Source organism: Lagenorhynchus albirostris, chromosome 11 (genome assembly GCF_949774975.1).
Source record: "Lagenorhynchus albirostris chromosome 11, mLagAlb1.1, whole genome shotgun sequence".
NCBI classification, from domain to species: domain Eukaryota; kingdom Metazoa; phylum Chordata; class Mammalia; order Artiodactyla; family Delphinidae; genus Lagenorhynchus; species Lagenorhynchus albirostris.
The window spans coordinates 81,828,199-81,848,980 of NC_083105.1; the positions used below are offsets into that span (position 1 = coordinate 81,828,199).

The 20,782-nt window shown below is 39.2% G+C and overlaps 1 protein-coding gene across 9 annotated transcripts in view; it reads right to left on the bottom strand.

Annotated features, from left to right (window-relative positions):
* Positions 1–20,782, bottom strand: part of PPFIBP1 (PPFIA binding protein 1) — a 177,906-nt gene that overhangs the window by 62,951 nt on the left and 94,173 nt on the right. For all 9 annotated transcript variants that reach the window (XM_060166673.1, XM_060166672.1, XM_060166671.1 and 6 more), the window contains exons 3-4: positions 5,272–5,370; positions 222–427 (exon numbers count right to left, since the gene is read on the bottom strand). In XM_060166673.1, the coding sequence (XP_060022656.1) occupies positions 222–427; positions 5,272–5,335 (270 nt within the window). In that variant the 5' untranslated portion in view covers positions 5,336–5,370. The remainder of the gene's footprint in view (positions 1–221; positions 428–5,271; positions 5,371–20,782) is intronic.

Below are 20,782 nucleotides of genomic sequence, written 5' to 3' on the forward strand. Positions count from 1 at the left end.
GTAACGAAGGCCCAACGCAGCCAAGAATAAATTATATATATATAAAAAAAAACTATCCTTAGGGTCAAAAGGGAATCAGAATCTCTTAAGGGATAAAATCAGGGCAAACCTATTGCCCTATGACTGTTTTTTCCTGTTCTGATCAGCTATTCTACGTTCTAAATTTGGGAATAAGCCACAGAAGGTTCACCGTGCGGGACCTGTAACAAGCAGACATCTACCATTTGACTCTGCAGCCACTCGACGAGCGTTTCCGCCGTGGAGTCTGGGATCTGGCACCTCAAGCCTTCCTTCTCATCCGCTTCCATCATCTCTAACAACCCGCGCAGGTCCTCCACAAGGTGCAGAGCTCGCAAGCTTCCCATGAACGGGGAGGTGGGAGACTGGCAATCAAAAATCCCATTGGAATATTCCAGGGCCTTAGAACCTAGGTTTAAAAAAAAAAAAAAATCATGGAGAGAGCAATTTATGTCGGATAATATACCAAAGCTGAAGGTGGCAAGCAAGTCTAGTCACAGTGAGGAATGACCAAACAAGGAACAGGGAAAAGAGAATTCAATCACGTAAACCTCCCCAAGGCATAGTCATTTGGTGAAATAATAAAAACCATGCAATTGATGATAAATACCAATGATCAAATATCTAACGGGGGGGCAGCTGTGTGGAGTAGTAAGAGCATGGTAGGCTTTGGGGTAAGATGTGCTGACCTCAAGGAAACAAGGGCTAAGGTAAGGTAGCAGATCAGTTTGGGTGGAGCCATGTATTCCCCAAAATACAAATTTTAGAAACCATAAACTCTAAATGCCCTGTAAATAAGTTGCACATTGAGGTGGAAATTGCATAGCATAATTTCAAAGGTAAGAGGGCCAGCTCCCAGTTAACTGACCAGAATCTAATCTCTGAAGAACTTCAATAACTTACATGTGTACATTTGTATATGCATGTGCATGTGTGTATAAACATCCCCCCCCCACGATTTTGTTTGCAGCCTACTATCAAATGCTCTTGATAACATCAGCTTGAAAACATAGTTTTACAGCCCTTTTTGTTTTCTATTACTTATTAGAGAAAACATTCTACTACTTAAATCCATACACCTGACTCACAGCCCATTCTGAAAGCACCCATGTACACCTCTTCATCTCTTTGATTTTTATTTTCTGGTCTATCAGATATACATACCATCAAATATACATACTAACTTTCTACTTAAATTTCAACAGTTATGATATTTAGGCCATCATCTCACAAATTTGAAGGTCTTACGACTGATGAAACTTGTGAGCCAATGTGTAAGTTCTCTCTCCAGTTGGCCAGTTCTCACAATGGGGAAAGGAATTCTCTTTCAGCTGGTTCATTCCATTGATATTCCTAATACTGGACCACAAGATTTGAACCAAACATCTACCAAATTGTGTTGATGGTGACCACTGATATGCACAGTGGTAAACGCTGATGGAGCCACATAACTGTCTCAATCAACCCCCTCAGGAAACCCTGTAAAGTTGAGATAAGAACTCAGAAAAAATAGAGGAGAGTATGTCAAGAGGAAGGAAGAACAGAAAAGCATCAAAACCCAGACAGACTATAATGTCCTATTCCAGCAGTTTTAAGTATTAGGATCATCTGATGATATCATTAAAAAACACACGAGCCCATGGTAACCCTCTATTCTGTTCAGTCTCCATCACAAAACAAGGTGGGGAGAGGGGAGAGATATGTATTCAGAAAAATTCCCCAAATGTTTGTAGTCAGTTCTCTTCCTCTCCCTCTTACCTCAGCTGGAGAAATACTGATGGTAATTTCAAAATATAAATCCAGGTACTACCCACAAAGCTTTGACTGACTCAGTTTGAGGTGGGAGCTGGGGAATCTGGATTTTCTTAATAACTCTAATGTTGGTCCTGAAGCCCTGCCAGCGCTGAGGAACAAATACACCAATCTAGTGGAATATGTAAAATGTAATCGCTCAACTACTGTTCCAGAAATACCACTCTCCTTGACTAGAGGTTCACTAAAAGTGTAAGGTTACACGTAACCTCTGGTAAGAGCCTATAATCGGTTCTAGTTGTTATATTTTCTGAAACTGTGACAGAGTAAATGGCTGAATAGTCCTTCAACTATTTAAAAGCATATATCATATAAAACAGATAAACAACAAGGACCTACTGTATAGCACGGGGAACTATATTCAATATCCTGTAATAATTGTAATGAAAATGAATCCGAAAAAAGAATATATATATGTATAACTGAATCACTTTGCTGTACACCTGAAACTAACACTGCAAATCAACTGTATTTCAATTTTTAAAAGGAAGTTAAAACATAAAACAAAATTTTAAATTAAAAAAATAAAAGCATATATTTGGTTGGCCAAAAAGTTCGTTCGGGTTTTCTGTACGATGGCTCTAATACCGCTTAGTTGTCTTTAACTTCGGAACAATTTTGTTAGATTGCATGTGACAGCTGTCATATCAGCGTGCATTGAATAAAAACATCAAAATTAGTGAACTTTTGTGTAGCCATTGAAGATGGAAGGAAAAAAGTAACATTTTCGGCATGTTATGCTTTATTATTTCAAGAAAGGTAAAAACACAACTGAAATGCAAAAAAAAAAAGATTTGTGCAGTGTATGGAGAAGGGGCCGTGACTATTAGAAGGTGTCAAAAGTGGTTTCCGAAGTTTCGTGCTGGAGATTTCTTGCTGGACGATGCTCCACGGTCGGGCAGACCAGTTGAAGTTGACAGTGATCAAATCGAGACATTAATTGAGAACAACCAACGTTATACCACATGGGAGATAGCCGACATACTCAGAATATCCAAACCAAGCATTGAAAATCGTTTGCACCAGCTTGGTTATGTGAACCGCTTTGATGTTTGGGTTCTACATAAGTTAAGCAAAAAAACCCTTCTTGACCATATTTCCACATGCGATTCTCTACTTAAACATAATGGAAACGTTCCATTTTTGAAACATATTGTGACGGGCGATGAAAAGTGGATACTGTACAATAATGTGGAACAGAAGAGATCGTGGGGCAAGCGAAATGAACCACCACCAACCAACACCAAAGGCCGGTCTTCATCCAAAGAAGGTGATATTGTGTATACGGTGGGATTGGAAGGGAGTCCTCTGCCATGAGCTCCCTCCGGAAAACCAAACAATTAATTCCAACAAGTACTGCTCCAATTAGACCAACTGAAAGCAGCACTCGACGAAAAGCATCCGGAATTAGTCAACAGAAAACGCATAATCTTCCATCAGGATAACGCAAGACTGCATGTTTCTTTGACGACCAGGCAAAAACTGTTACAGCTTGGCTGGGAAGTTCTGAGTCATCTGCCGTATTCACCAGACATTGCACCTTCGGATTTCCATTTATTTTGATCTTTACAAAATTCTCTTAATGGAAAAAATTTCAATTCCCTGGCAGACTGTAAAAGGCACCTGGAACAGTTCTTGGCTCAAAAAGATTAAAAGTTTTGTGAAGACGGAATTATGGAGTTGCCTGAAAAATGGCAGAAGGTAGTGGAACAGAAGGGTGAATATGCCGTTCAATAAAGTGCTTGGTGAAAATGAAAAATGTGTCTTTTATTTTTACTTAAAAACTGAAGGAACATTTTGGCCCACCCAATATTATGCCCTGAGCAAGAATACACTTTTCTAGGTTAAACATAACCAGTTCCTTAGTTTGTTAAACTCTTCACCTTCACGCTTACCTTCTCTAGGTAAGTTTTCGTTTGCCAGTGACACTTTGAAAATAATATTCTAAGAATCGAATACAGTACTCAAGGTGTGGTCTAATCTACAAAAGAGGTCCAATTGAAGTTGGGTCTCCAGGACACAGAAGTATAACAAAGGAGGTCAAACCCCACATGACACTCCCCTGAAGAGAAGAACCTTCTGAAGAGGAAAATACCTTTGATTTCTTCAAACCACCGAAGCAGAGTAGAGTCCAATTTGTGACCAGAAAAGTGAAGGAGCTGGGGCCAGGACAACTATATCCTGACCCTGGTAGCCGGTAGAGACCAACTGTACCCTGACCCTGACCGCCAGGTGTGTGCATGACAAGCCCACCCGAAGCCCATTCAGACATCTCCTCATTGTAATTGGTTCCTAAATATATGAAAGTCCTCCTCTTGAGACAAAACACAAAATATGACATGAGACCTTAGGTAGCCACCACTCCTGGGGGACTGCGAGGGAGTGAAAAGGGCTCATCCACTAGTCAGTCCCCTCAGTTATGATGAGAAAACAAGGAGATGATAGTCGACTGCTTTTGCTCAGCTTCTATAATAGAGAATTGCTGAAGATTTTTTAAAAAGAAGATGATCAGATTGGCATTTTGGAAAAAAGATTCTGGTGGTCTGGAAAAGGATGGACTAGAGCAGGAAAGCAAGAGTGTCAGGGACATCAAGTGAGAGGGTTATTTAGATAAAGCAAGACAATGGTAGCACAGACAAGACAGATTTTAGAGAGGAGGGAATGGGAGAATTTGGTAGGAGGTAGAATTGATAGAATTTGATTAACTAAATGGAGGAACATGTGGGAAGTGCCTAGCATGACTTAAACTTCTGCTTTAGGAAACTGTACGGATGGAGGACTATGAAATTAGCCAAGACAAAGACAACTAGAGGGGCTTCTGAGGAAAGATAATGAGCTCAATGGGTTTTTTTGTTGTTGTTTGTTTTAATTTTTTATTGGAGTATAGTTGATTTACAATGTTGGGTTAGTTTCAGGTGTACGGCAAAGCGAATCAGTTATACATATACACATAATGAGCTTGATGTTTTAAATGATGACACTAATGTGTCTACAAGACATTTCAGGGGAGTATCTGGTTGGCTGGTAGACATAGGGACCTGAAGAATAGCAAAGAATTGGAAACATAAGTAGATGTGAGAGTCATTGGTGGAAAAGTGAATGTGGAATTCAAGGGAAAAGATCAAAACACTCCTGAATACTGGGTAGAGCAGTATCCCTCCAAGTGCAGTCCACAGACTATCTGGATGAGAATCACCCTTATCCTGGATTAGAAGCCCAGGATGGTACTAGAATTTCTGACATTTTAAAATAAAATTTAAGAATAATTCTGGCAAAAATTGGAGAAGAGGGACAAAGATGAAACCATGGGGAACCTAAAGGCATTGGAGAGAGACAATAAATGAAAATATGAAAGTAGAGAGGTAATAAAAGAGTTGTAATAAAAAAGTCAAGAGAGCAAAGAAAATGTCATGATTGCGTCTTTTGGAGGATGCAGATTACCTGCTATAATACCGTCCATCTGCTCCAACGCCGCAGCCAACATGTCACTTGCATCACTCATCATTTTGCTATTTGTCAAGGGCAAATTCCAACCTAGATCTGAAAAAATAATGATGTTATCATTACATCCTTAAATGACACATGCTTCCTGGCAGGTTTGATAATTCAACATCAAATTATAACTCCACCTCGCAGTCAAATACAGAGAATTTGTGAAGTATTAGAGCTGAATTAAATGAATCATTTAACAAACTATGACCATTCATCTGCCTACTGTACTGCAGGACCACATGCTATAACTGATCAGTTAATAAAATAAGGACAATACATTTCTTGCACCCACGGTGTTTAAACTCCAGTAGGATGGTTTCCGCGCTGTACTCTGTAGAGCTCTGGGTCTCTGTGAGGTCATCAGAGGTGGCTGTGGAACTTTGCTCAGGGCCATGAGGGATGCTGCATAGATAAGACTTGTTCTTTCTGCACCAGCCCCACCTAATCTCTGCTCTCTCAATTTTGCCTTTAATTTTTTTTTTTTTTCCGCAATAGGGAATTACCATAAGATCTGTCTAAGAAAATGGTTCAGGAACATATATAATAAGCACATACACGTCTACTGGTATTTTGCAACATAACAATAGCTATCATGTACTGAGTGCCTACAGTGGTTCCGACACATTAATATAAATTATCCACAATTCTTTATCATGAGAGGAACCCTATAAAATGCATAAATTCCTCTTCATTTTATAAATTAGATCAAAGATGTTTGTTGATCTTCGCCTGTAAAGACAGCAAGTAAGTATAACAAAAACCAGTTTTTAAACTAGGTCTGTCTGATTTCCACTATAATATTAAATTTTTGTTTCTCTGATCCTATCTCACAGATAGGTTTAGGCTGAAATTGTGTCACAATCTACTCACTCTTTTACCAGTTAAAAAATAAACTGAAATTATCCTTGCAAAAAATTTGGTCATTAACAGGAAGAAGGTAAATTATGTGATTTTCAATATTAATTAATACATTTCAGGTACCAGCTAAGCACCCACATAAATTCTCCCAACAGGCCTAAGTAAGGCTCTTGCTACTTTGCAGATACTGTGGTGTAGCAAACGCCTGGAAATAAAGGCTATGTTGCTTAAAAGAAACCTTTGCCCTCTGTTGCCAAGTAACCAGGTCTTACCACTTTATTTTTGCAAACATATTTACAGTTCTGATAAACAGCTGCTTAGATCAGTTCTCTACTGTGCATTCACTCTAATAAAATGCCATTTAATCATTGTGAAATCTTACTTTGATTTTACAGTATTCATAGATTTCATCTAAGAATTTCCCAGAACTTTACTCCCTTCAGAAGGTATAAAATATCACTACCATTTTATGTAGAAATACTACAGCATAAAAATACCCAAGGCACGCATTTACAGTCACCCAGAAATCAGGGGGTTAATAAGCTAGGTTATGAACCTAGGAGTTCTCAAAAATCTACTTGCACATTTAGCTAGTGCACAGTCCAGAGAGGTGGGGCGCAAATTTAATGATCACGCTTCAGGGTGGAAACCTCAAAACATGAAAATTGAGAACACAAAGGATTAAGCCAAAGAGTGTATGGTCCTTGAATTTTATATCATTAAGTGGCTTACATTCCCTTTCATTTTAAAAGCTGAACTTCAAAGAGCTCTAGATAGTATCTAGATAGATACTATATACATATATATAAAAGAGAGACAGACAGACACATGCCAGGCTCAGCTATAAACATGGGGAATGCTGATAAAATAAAATAATGCTCACTTTAGAAAAGCTCTCATCACCTCACTAACTTAGAAAAACAAATATTCGTCTTTGTTGGCAACTATAATTTGTGTAGAGCAGGAACACTTTTCCAAGAAAGACAGGTAATTATCTATTTCTTCTCTATTCTGTTAAATGTACCTTTCAAATTCTATGACGTGGAGGTATGAGAACTTAGGCCATGCTTTTCAAAATGGTGGTGAAGAACCAATTTTTTTAAAAATTTCCAGTTTGTTGGAGACCAAGTCTTTGTTTAATATAATAAAATACGACAACAACATTAAAGTGTTATAAAAGTTTATAAATGCTTACTCTCAATCTCTATGCTTATCACATAGCATCCTACATATAACAGTAAGGACAAGACAGACAGTAAACACAATTAATAAATATGTATGTAATATGGCAAAGGTGGTAGGTGCTAAAGGAGAAAAATCGAGCAGTTATCCTCAGGAGATCAGAGGGTCAGGAATTTGGAGAGGTTTGCAAATTAAACAGGGTGGTCAGGAAGAATGACAGATTCAAAGACTTCTTTAATAAATTAAAATTAGTTAAATATAGGTGGTAGTTCAGTGGTATTCCAAGTGTAGAATTCTTACAAATTGATTAAAAAAATGGGAGAGGTGAAGTCACGAACAGACATATAACAGAAGAGGAAACACTTTCAGCCAATAAAAATATGAAGAGATGCTTACTGTTATTAATAGTCAAGAAATTTAAGATAACTATGTGATACCATGTTATACCCAGTCAGCTGGCAAAAAAATTGGAGAGTACCAAGTACTGTAAAAGGAGGTGAATGCACAGAATCTCTTACAGAATGGTAATGGGAATGTAAAATGGGCTAAAATTAAACATTTACATTAATCTAGCAATTAGCATTAATCTAGAATTAATTTCAATCTAGCAATATTTACCCCAAGGTATATAACCATGAGCAATACACAAATGTTCACAGTAGGACTTGTCACAAGGACAAAAACGTGAAAACAACCCAAATGTCCATCAATGTGAGAGGAGATGAATAAACTGGTGTATTTACACAATGTAATTGCATACAGTTTTCAAAATAAACTAAAACAATGCACGTGTAGTTTGGACAAATCTATGCAATATAAAGGCAAATAAAAAAGTAAGTCTCTGGTTAATTCAGCAAGACTTTTTATAAAGTTAAAAACAATTAAATACAAATATATAAATACACACACATATATTAGAAATACATATAGATTCAATATAACTATACAAAAAGAAAAGAGGGAACGATAATACACAATTCAGGATGATGGCTGCCTTAAGCCAGGGACGTAGAGGGACAGAATGGGAAAAAGGGTTGCAAAGTTAAATGAAGGTTACTGTCAAGTTTCTGAATTAGGGATGGACTCAAAAGTTATTATTACACTATTAAAAATGACTAAATGGGAATTCCAGTTCTGATAATAGTGGAATAGATTGTATTGGACTTACTGTCCCACAAATAGCAATACAAAACACTGGATGACATATAAAACAATTTTAAAGAAATTGGAGAGTGACCAAAAGCAGGTAGAAACTATGAGGAATTCAGCTCTTGAGTAAAGGGAACCATAATGAGTGATATTCACATTTATACATCTTTTCACTTGTGGGCACTCCCCCATCCACATGATGCAGAGTGGTTAGGGCTTATGAAAAAAATCAGTCTTAATGGCTCGGTGGATAAAAGGGGGTAAAGTTCTTACCTTATGCACAAAGGTGTTTAATACTAATTCATAGCAGGCTGTGATAATAATATATAATATAATCCATTAAAACTATAAAATAAAAAGACAAAGTAAAAAGCCAATTGAGTTGATGAAATAGACTACTAATAAAATCCTCATTTAATCCAAAAGAAGGCAGTAAAGGTGGAACAATGAAGAGACGGGAGAAAAAGAAATCAAATGGCAAATGGTAGATAAACTCAATCATATAATTTACCATTACATTACATATAAATGGAATAAACATTAATAAAAGCCAGAGATTGTCAGACTGGTTAAATCCAAAGACACAGTAAGCCTGGGAAAGGAGGAGTGGCTATATTAATATAAGAAAAATGACTTCCAATCAACAAGTGTTACTAGAAAGAAAGAGGGGTATTTTATAATGCTAAGAGTCAATTCATCAGGAAGTCCTAACAATCACAAAAGTTTTTGCAACTAATAACAGAGCTTCAAATGACATGAGGCAAAATCTGACACAATTAAGGGAGAATTACACACATTCTGCCCATTTATAGTTAACGTAATTGTTGATATGGTTGGATTTAAGTCTACTGCCCTGCCATTGCTTTCCTGTTTGTTCCATCTTTCATTTGTTCCTCCTTTTCAACCTTCTTTTAGAATGACAGACAAGGCAGGAAAAAATTCAGGTAATAATATAGATGTTAGCAACACTATCAACCGTCTTGACCTAACTGAATTTATAGAACAAAACATCCAAATGCAGGGACTTCCCCAGTGGTCCAGTGGTTAAGAATCCGCCTTCCAATGCAGGGGACGCGGGTTCGATCCCCAGCTGGGGAACTAAGATCCCACATGCCGCAGGGCAACTAAGCCCGCGCTCTAGAGCCTGCAAGCCACAACTAGAGAGAAGCCCGCGTGCTGCAACTAAGACTCAACACAGCTAAATAAATACACAAATATTAAAAAAAAAAATCCAAATGCAGAACATACATTCTTCTCAATCCACTTGTTATATTCACCAGGACAGGCCATGCAGGTATGCAAGGCCACAAAATAAGTCTCAATAAACTCGAAATGGGCATTAAAGGACTACATAGAAGAGTTAAGAACAGCAACCTGAAGTGGTAAAGCACTAATGCTAAGAATAGAGCTTCCATATTTATCAAAAGTCTGACTTGCCCATGGCTTAAGCTACTGTAGAGGCAGCCTCACTTCGTGAGCATCTGTGTTAATAAGGCAATGTCAATTTTCACGCCTGGGTCAAAGTATTTTTAAAGGCTAAATAAAAGGGTTCAGAAAATCCCATGCTCTATATTTTCCTATATCTTCAGAAACATTTCTGAGAGGAAGATTCCCCTGGGCATTCTCACATACTTAATATTGATACAATGGAATATTACTCTAATACAATGGAAGAGTACTCCACAATGAAAAAGACTGATACATATAACATTATGTTGAGCCAAAGAAGTCAGGCATAAATGACTACGTACTATGTGATTCCTTTCATGTGAAATCCAAAAATAGGTAAACTATGGTGACAGAAAGTAGGAATTACTTGCAGGAAGTGGTGAATGATTGAAGGAGATACTGGGGACTTTCTGTTCAATATCCTGATGGAGGTGTTGGTTATACAAGTTTATATATTTATCAAAACTCATCAAATACATTTAAGATGTGTTCATTTCACTGTATGTTTCACCTCAAATTTTAAAAATTAGGATTGAAAATGGTTGTTAGAAATAAAACAATATTTTTAAAGGAACCAAATAAAAAAGTGGATGAATATAAGTAGGCTATGCATGGCCTTATAATGATAATATATCATGAATAAAGGATAATGAATAATCCAATTATATTCACCTAAGACCCAAAATAAAACTCAGAATAACCAGTTTCTTTTGTTCTAATTCTTTGCTTACCCAGAAAGCTATTGATTACAATTTCATCTTTTAGGTGGTCAAAACCATTTAGAAGGTAAAAACTTTATCATCCGAGAATTCTCACACGATACCAGATTTGTTTCTGGATTGTAAATAGCTACAATGGCTTGCTGAAGGGAAAGGCACCAGAAAATACAACTACCAACAACAACAAAGGAATGGGGTTTGCAAGGTTGTAGTTCAAACTGGAGAAACCCCTGATTTGTTTCAGAGATCAGCTCTGCTTGCAAGAGTCCTCAGTTTAGTGGTTTCCTATTCGGATGGTTTAAGAAAAAGAAGTTAAGAAAAGCCTTGGAAAAGCAGTCTCCTGGAGGTAACATTCATATTTTATAGTATGGGTTTTAAAAAAAAATGTAAAAGCATATTTTGAATATATTTCAAGCTTGGCCAGGATCCATTTAGAGCAGATTTGAATAAGGTAAAATACCAGGGAATGTTTCAGCAATGGGTGTGGTGGCTGAAGCATTGGCAGAAAACCATACTTTTTACAGGGTTGCTGACTAACTGATGTTTCAGGTCAGGCCTGCTGCCCAGTCTCTCTGGAAGGAAGGGAAGGAAAGGAGGGAAAGAAGGAAGGAAGGGAGGGACGGAGGGAGGGAGGAAGGAAGGAAGGTTGTAAGAAAATTAGAAAGTCTGTTTCTAAACTTTGGTGAGAATGACATTTGTCCTAACTTTCTCAGCTTTCCTTAGGTAAAATGTTTTAAGTTTGAAAGAGAACTTCGAATTCCATGCTTAGAGATGGATACTAAGACGCTTAAAAGGAGAAATCCCTTCAGTGAAAGAATGTTTACACATGTTCAGCTAGGCTGGTGGAGCATCAAGTTATTACTTGGTCATTATGAAAACAAAACAGTTTCATATAAATTACCCACAGATCTCGCACCAATTTTTTCCCCCAAGATGCTCACTAGGGATGTCAATCATTACGAGATGATTTCCCATGTAGGCAGCGATACAATCTTAGCAAAGCAATGCCTTGAAAACTGGAGTAGGAAGGACTGTGGAGTGGTGCTCAAGGTGTGGGGCCTGATCTGCCGCAGCCTCAGCATCCCCTGTGAGCTGGCTCAGATGTAAATCCCTGGGCCAAGATCTACTGAGTCAGAAAGTCTAGAGGCAGGGTTTGTACGAGCTGCCACGGGATTCTGACACGCACTCGGTCACTGCGCTAGAGCACAAGAGGCCCTCTTTCCTCTCCGGACAGCGAGCCCCACCCAGAGGAGTTGCGAACTGCCTACCAAGGGAAACAAGGGCACAGCTCCTCTCCCCAGCTCCTGCTTCTACTTTTGATCTAAAAATAACAGGTCTGAAGAAGCAATTCAGGTTTTAACCTGAAAAAATATCTCTCCCTTTAAACTTCAACTACTCAGTCATTATGTCTGGAACTTTTTAATATTCTTATGCAATCCTCCTCGCTTTCTGGTTCTCTGCTATGTATCTGTCATCACGTATTTCCTCCTCCACACTGTATTAGTCCAAATCCTTTCACCTGCAGTCTTCTCTAACATCCCTAGAAAATTAATTCAGAATCACCTGAAAAGGGCAACATGGTAAGACATCGGGGTCGAGGGGGCAGGGGAAGTGTTGAAAAGAGTGGGGATGTTGGCAGCAGGGGTGACATCTAATGTCACAACACACATGTAAAAAGTTTGTCAAGCTGTAAAAATAAGTATAATATTGATGCTATAACTGGAAATTTGAACACCATGTATTTGACAATATTAAGGAATTATTTTAATGTTTATGTAATAATAGGAGCAAAATATTAATGGATGAAACGGTATGACACCTGGAATTTGCTTTAAAATAATAAAGGAGAAGGGAATAACAGTAAAGATATAGATGAAACAAGATTAGCCATGATTTGATAACTGTTGAGATGAGTGATAAGTACATAGGGTAACACTATACTATTCTGTCTACATTTTTATATATTTGAGATTTTCCATAATAAAATATTTAAACTTTTTCATCCATATCTTCAGACAATAGGATTTGCAAACACCCTTGACCCTGATATAATTGGCTTAAATATTTTATTTTTCTATCATAACCTCAAGCATACCAAGGGCTCACAAATATTTACAAACCAAATAAGAAAGTACTTGTTATTTTAACCACCTGCATAAACACAAACATATGCTCAGAAAATGGAAGAGCCTCTCACAGAGGGATGTAAGGCAGAGCATAAAAGAGGGCATGTTAATGACTGTGTATTAGAAAGAGTTACTTCTGCTCACAAAAATGAAGAGCCACAAAAGATGGTTAAATATTCAAATAAATGAAGCAGCAAGGAAATAGGCTAAAATAAAAGGAAACGAACCTTTTGGCTCTATGTTATTGTTATGTAGGAATGATAACAAGAAGGGAGTTGATTTTTTGTTTAACATCTTTATTGGAGTATAATTGCTTTACAATGGTGGGTTAGTTTCTGCTTTACAACAAAATGAATCAGTTATATATATATACATATGTTCCCATATCTCTTCCCTCTTGTGTCTCCCTCCCTCCCACCCTCCCTATCCCACCCCTCCAGGCGATCACAGAGCACCGAGCTGATCTCCCTGTGCTACGCGGCTGCTTCCCACTAGCTATCTACCTTACGTCTGGTAGTGTATATATGTCCATGCCTCTCTCTCGCTTTGTCACAGCTGTGACAAAGGGAGTTGATTTTTAAAGTTCATCACAATAAGCCAAGATCTTTTACTTCTTGAATAAAAGGATGTTGCTGCTATTTGAAAAACTGATGTGTATTAAATGTCAGTAAATCTGAAGATCTAGCGATAAATGGAAAGGATGGCCCATTTTCCTCTACCTACTATTATTAGCTATTATGATGACTGCACGAAATTATGGATTTGCCCAAGGTCACTCAAGATGTAAGATTTCAGTCCAAAACCCAAGTATGCCTCTCACTCAATTCAACAGGTATTTATCAAACAGCTATTATGCCCTGACCAGGACCACCAACTTTGACCAGGACCACCTATCTCATATGCTTCTAGTCCCAATTATACACCACCCCCAGGACACCCACCCCTGCCTGCCTCTCACACTGCACAGCATACCCTTCCCTGAACACACCCTGCTCTCTTACCTCTGTGTTGTCACTTCTCTCCTTGCACCACCCCTTCTAAGCCCGGGGACACATACTTTCAAGACAGCTCAGGCATCCTTTCCATCCATCCACACACTTTCAAGACAGCTCAGGCATCCTTGGGCCCTCCCGGAGCATCCTGAGTATGACTTCATGAGACCCCAAAGTTTACAGTATCTGTCTCCTTGACTGCACTGTGAGCTCCTTGATAATAGAGACTGTATTTCTGATCTCTGTATCCCCAGTGTCTCATGTGGTGGACATCAAATGCTTGCAGCACAAATGCATATGCCCCGGGAGCTCCTCAAACATGCACACTGTCATGTCATAACTATTCTTGCTCCTATACTCCCTGTTTTGGCAAATAGTGTGAGCTTCCTCTTAGCTGCACAGGCCAGAAACCTATCTTCTCACCTTAACTTTTAAGATAAATTTGATCACTGCTATCACCCTTGCTAGCTACAATCTCATAAAATGAATTTTCATGCTCTTCAAGAGGTTGGTGAACCAAATTCATTGTGCTACTCTGGAATGATGTTATTACTCCTACGAGTTTGCAAACTTAGTTCCCAATATGATGCAGAAGCATCAGGGGGCCTGAGCAGGTTTCAACTTCTAATTTTTCTAACCTACTCTAACCTCTTCTTTTTAGGTCTTATAACCTGAGGACTCATCTCTCTCCTATTTTCCCACCCAGGGCTACCAACCTAGTCTTCGTTGGCTAAGAGATAAGCAGTTCTGGGATATGTGAGACCCAGAATTGTACCCCTAAGGAGGGCAGGGCTGGGTAACAGCTCCTCTAAGCTCTGAAAGGGAGGGAATGGACAAGGTGCCTATATATAAGCACCCTCTAAAGGAGTATGTTATAAACCCCTAAGATTAAAAGGTAGTGAAAAAGTTTAGTAGACTATAATCAACATTTATTTTAATAAAATAGAAGACATCAGAACATCTCACAAGAAATAAAAGTATTATTTGTGAAACTTTTGATTTGGTTTTATGTATATACCTGCCTGCAACAAATACTGACTGAAGGCCTACCATGTGCCAGGTCCTGGAGGCAGAACAGTGGAAAAGACAAGCAAAAAAGGCAAATCACTCTGCCTTTAGGGAGCTGACATTCCAGTTGTTTCAGCACACACATGCGCACTCGTGCATGCGCGCACGCGTGTATGTGTGTGTGTGTGCGCGTCTCTAAGGACATGCATGCATATGGACTGCATCATGATGTAAGAAAGTGTATCTTACACTGGGTCAAAAACATCTGAAAATTACTTCTTTCTCTAAAGTGGTGCTATTTAAAACATGGTCTATGGGGCTTCCCCGGTGGCGCAGTGGTTGAGAGTCCGCCTGCCGATGCAGGGGACACGGGTTCATGCCCCGGTCCGGGAAGATCCCACATGCCGCGGAGCGGCTGGGCCCATGAGCCATGGCCGCTGAGCCTGCGCGTCCAGAGCCTGTGCTCCACAACGGGAGAGGCCACAACAGTGAGAGGCCTGCGTACCGCAAAAAAAAAAGAAAAAAAAACCAAACATGGCCTATGAACTGCTGCTAGTTCACCGTTATTGGTCTACTATGAGATAAGTATAGAAATTGAGAATAAGCATTCAGAAAATTTTATAGCAACTTGACCTTGCTGTGATATCCAATTATATGATAATTTTGCTGCCAAACCCAATTATTTTAAAACTGAATTTTACAAAAAAGAATCCATGATGGATTGGAATAAGAAAACAAAAAACAAAAAAAAACAAAAAACCTAGTCCTTCACCAGAGATGGTTGGAGAAGCACTGCTCTGGAGGACACACTGGGTGGGGTTCTGGGGAACAGGTGTGTACATGGTACTTTAATTGGGAACTGCAGCCACGGAGCACAGACAGAAGGGGTGACACATGCGCAAGAGAACCCCAACAAGTGGGGAGTACAGTTCAGGTTTATTCTTTTTCCATCCATGTCAAATGAGGACAATAATTAAATGGAAAGTAGAAAAGTGTTAGCACTGACAATGATGATATATGGCTAAGTTCAGAAGAAGTGAAACAAAAAACATTGGTATTAAATTAACATCAATGGCAGTCACACATAGGCATACCTCGTTTTCATTTGCTTCACTTTATTGTGCTTCGCAGATAGCAGTAGCTTTGTATTTTTTTTTTTTTACAAATTGAAGGTTTGTGGCACCCCAGTGTCGAGCAAGTCTATCAGCGCCATTTTTCCAACGGCATTTGCTCACTTCATGTTTCTGTGTAACATTTTGGTAATTCTAGCAATATTTCAAAACTTTTCTAATTACTGTTATATTTGTTATGGTGATCTGTGATCAGTGACCTCTGATGTTACTACTGCAATTGCTGTGGGGCACCATGAACAGCATCCGTGTAAGATGGAGAACTTAACAGATAAATGCTGTGCGTGTTCTGATTGCTCCACTGACTGGCCTTTCCCCCGTCTCTCTCTTCTCGTTGGGCCTCCCTATTTCCTGAGACACAACAATATTGGAATCAGGCCAGTTAATAACCCTACAGTGACCTCAAAGTGTGCATGAAAAGAAGAGTTGCACATCTCTCACTTTAAATCAAAAGCTAGAAATGAGCTCAGTGAGGAAGGCATGTTGAAAGCGGAGGTAGGCTGAAAGCTAGGCCTCTTGTGCCAAACAGTTAGCCAAGTTGCGAATGCAAAGGAAAACTTCCTAAAGGAAATTAAAAGTGCTATTCCAGTGAACACATGATGATAAGAAAGTGAAACAGCCTTATTGCTGATATGGAGAAAGTGGCAGTGGTCTGGATAGAAGATCAAGCCAGCCACAACATTCCCTTAAGCCAAAGCCTCATCCAGAGCATGACCCTAACTCTCTTCAGTTCTGTGAAGGCTGAGAGAGGTGAGGAAGCTGCAGAATTTCAGTCTGAAGTTAGCGGAGGTTGAAGGAAAGAAGCCCTCTCTATAACATAACAGCGCAAGGAGAAGCAGCAAGTGCTGATGTAGAAGCTGCGGCAAGTTATCCAGAAGATCTAGCTCAGATAACTCATGAAGGTGGCTACACTAAACAACAGATTTTCAGTGTAGATGAAAGAGCTTTCTATGAGAAAAAGATGCCATATACAACTTTCATAGCTAGAGAGAAGAAGTCAATGTCTGGCTTCAAAGCTTCAAATAACAGACTGACTCTTTTTTTAGGTGCTAAAGCAGTTGGTGACTTTAAGTGGAAGCTAATGTCCATCTACCATTCTGAAAATCCTAGGGTCTGTCAGAATTATGCTAATATCAACTCTGCCTGGGCTCTATCAATGAAACAACAAAGTCTGTGACAGCACATCTACATATGGCATAAGTTTACTGAATTTTCTAAGCTCACTCTTGAGATCTACTGCTCAGAAAAAAAGATTCCTTTCAAAATATTACTGTTCACTGACAGTGCACCTGGTCACCCAAGAACTCCGATGGAGATGTACAATGATGTACAACATTAATGAGATTAATGTTGTTTTCATGTCTGCTAACACAGCACCCATTCTGCAGCCCATGGATCAAGGAGTCATTTTGACTTTCAAGTCTTATTATTTAAGAAATACATTTCATAAGGCTATAGCTGCCATAGATAGTGATTCCTCTGGTGGATCTGAGCAAATTAAATTGAAAACCTTCTGGAAAATATTCACCATTCAAGATGCCATTAAGAACATTTGTGATTCATGGAAAGAGATCAAAATATCAACATTCAGAGGAGTTTGGAAGAATTTGATTTCAACCCTCCTGGATGACTTTGAGGGATTCAAGACTTCAGTGGAGGATGTAATTGCAGATGTGGTGGAAACAGCAAGAGAACCAGAGTTAGGAGTGGAGCCTGAAGATGTGACCGAATTGCTGCAATCTCATGAGCAGACTTGAAGGGATGAGGTGTTGCTTCTTTTGGTTTAGCAAATAAGTGGCTTCTTGAGATGGAATCTGCTCCTGGTGAAGATGTTGTGAAGATTGTTGAAATGACAACAAAGAATTCAGAATATTACATAAACTGAGTTGACAAAGCGGTGGCAGCGTCTGGGAGAACTGACTCCAGTTTCAAAAAAAAGTTCTACTGTGGGGCCTCCCTGGTGGCGCAGTGGTTGGGAGTCCGCCTGCCGATGCAGGGGACACGGGTTCGTGCCCCGGTCCGGGAAGATCCCACATGCCGCGGAGCGGCTGGGCCCGCGAGCCATGGCCGCTGAGCCTGCGCGTCCGGGAGCCTGTGCCCCGCAACGGGAGAGGCCACAACAGTGAGAGGCCCGCGTACCGCAAAAACAAAAACAAACAAAAAAGTTCTACTGTGGGTAAAATGCTATCAAACACCATTGCATGCTACAGAGAAATCACTTATGAAAGGAAGAGACAATTGATGTGGCAAACTTCATTGTTGTCTTATTTTCAGAAACTGCCACGGCCTCCCAGCCTTCACCACCCACCACCCTGATCAGTCAGCAGCCACCAGCATCTCACTGAAGCAAGAACCTCCACCAGTACAAACATTACGACTCCCTGAAGGCTCAGATGACAGCATTTTTTAGCAATAAAGTGTTTTTTAATGAAGGTATGTACATTTTTTTTTAGACATAATACTATTGCACACTTGACAGACTATTGTCTACTACACTATACCATAGTGTAAACATAACTCTTACATGCACTGGGAAACCAAAACATTCCTGTGACTCACCTTTTTTTCAATATCTGCTTTAATGCAGTGGTCTGGAACCGAACTCGCAATACCTCAAATGTATACCTGTAAGGAACTACTTACATGTCTAACTACAATGCATCGCAGCAGCAAAACACATATAATTTCTGATCTTCTCTGTTTTAATACAGCAATAAAAGCTATTATATTTTGCACTAAAATTTCATAGTTTGTCATTCACACACCATGGCCCAAAGCACACTGTATTTTAAAATGGAAGAATATTACCAGCATACCACACTGACTGGGAAGAGTGGTAAAAATTGTGGGCTAGGGAAGAGTTTTCTACAGAAATAAGACTAGAATAACTTCAAAGACTAAACTGTTTGTCTAGTAGGTAATTTCTATTGGTTTCTATTTCAACTGAGTGTCAGTTACACTCTTGGCTGTACAGTAAGTGGAATGTCAACATTTTATAGCATACATGCCTCTGGCCATAATCAGCAGTACAGATATGTCTTCAGCTGTTGCAGAAAAAAAGAATGAAAACCAGACCCCTGAAATTACACAGTTGAAAGTACAAAATATATTCTTAACATCGTTATTCACTCTTAAGATATTAAAAGACATATGGAAACTTTGTACAATTAATGAGGACTGAGCCAAGTAATAATAGGTAATATACTGCTTTTCAAGTTATTACTATTTCAGGTCTGTGTGAGTAGCATTAATTGCTGCCGTGGGAGATTGCTCAAGGGAAGGATAATGAGAATCAGGAAAGCAAGGCCAAAATTTATTTCCCAACCCAAAGGGTTGGCAAACTACAGCCCATAAGCCAAATCTGGCCCGCTGCCTGTTTTTGTAAATAAAGTTTCACTGGAACACAGTCACACTCATTTGTTCATGTAATCATCTAGGCAGCTTTCATGCTACAGCAGCAGATTTGAACAGTTATAACCACAAAGCCTCAAGTATTTACTATCTGGCCCTTTGGAGGAAAAGTTTGCCAACCTCTGCCCCAAACCCTTTCCTGTCTGCTCATTTTCCCATTGATTGAACAATATTTACTGAGAACCTATAACATATCGGGCACTATTCTAAGTGATGAGGGTATAGCAGTAAAGGAAAAGAAAGAAAATGGAAAAGGAAAAAAACTGTAAATAAAAAGTTGTTGCTCTGATGAAGCATACATTCTAATGGCAAGAAGCCATAAACAAATAAATATTTTAAATATATAGTAAATCCGATGGTGAGAACTAATTTAGGAAAAACAAAGCAGGGAAAGGGGATAAAGATAACATTAGCTTACTATGTACCAGGTACTGTTTTAAGTGCTTTTCGTGTATTAATTCATTAAATCTTCACAATAACCCTACTGACATGATACTAGGTGATAAAACTGAGGCACAGAAAGGGCACCCGAGTCATACAGCTCTAGAAAATGGATTTGAAACCAGAGCCCATGATCTTAATTGTACATTCTGCTGGCTCTTTGTGCAAAAAGGGAATGGCAGGGAGTTACCGTTTTAATATGATAATCTGCGAAGGCCCCACTGATAAAATGACATTGAACAAAGCCCTGAAAAAAGGTGAGGGAGAAAATCATGTGACTATACAGGAAGAACTTCCAGGTAGCAACAATAGCCAGTGCAAAGGCCCTGAGGAAGGAGAGTTTCGTGTATTTGGTATTTGAGGCCCAGGTGGGGAAAGGGAGGCTGAGAAGGGGAATTTACATAGAGTGAAATGCACAGGGCTTAACTATATGGTTTGATGAGTTCTGTCGAATGCACATACCTATGTAACACACCCCCTAACAAGATATCAACATTCCTATCACCTTGTCTACATCTTGATGGAAAAGCTAACAGAATTTGATACAGTGTTTAGGAAAAAGAAAGGACTCAAGCCCGTGGCCTAATCAATAGAAAGATGGAGTGGCCATTTACTGAGGCGACTAACCGCCCACTCCCAACCCAAGCATGACAAGCACTCCTTCCATCCACCAGAGGAAGGAAGCAAGAAGAAATATAAAATTATCATCCACTGAGAGTCATCCCCACCATCCTTTACGCTAAAGCCTAATGAAGTACCTGTATCTTGTACATGAAAGCTGTATGTCATGGCAGACTGCCCACGGAAAATCCACAACCACAGCATCAAGTACTCCCATAGCACTTTTTTTTTTAACCTCTGTTGCCAGGTGCCATATGGAACCATTGGTTATCTCTACTAGACGCTATATTTAGCTAAAGAAAAGGGATGTCTCTGGCAGGTAGGCTCACTTGACTAGGTCCATGGAATGTTGTCTCTACCAGACTAAGCTTTTT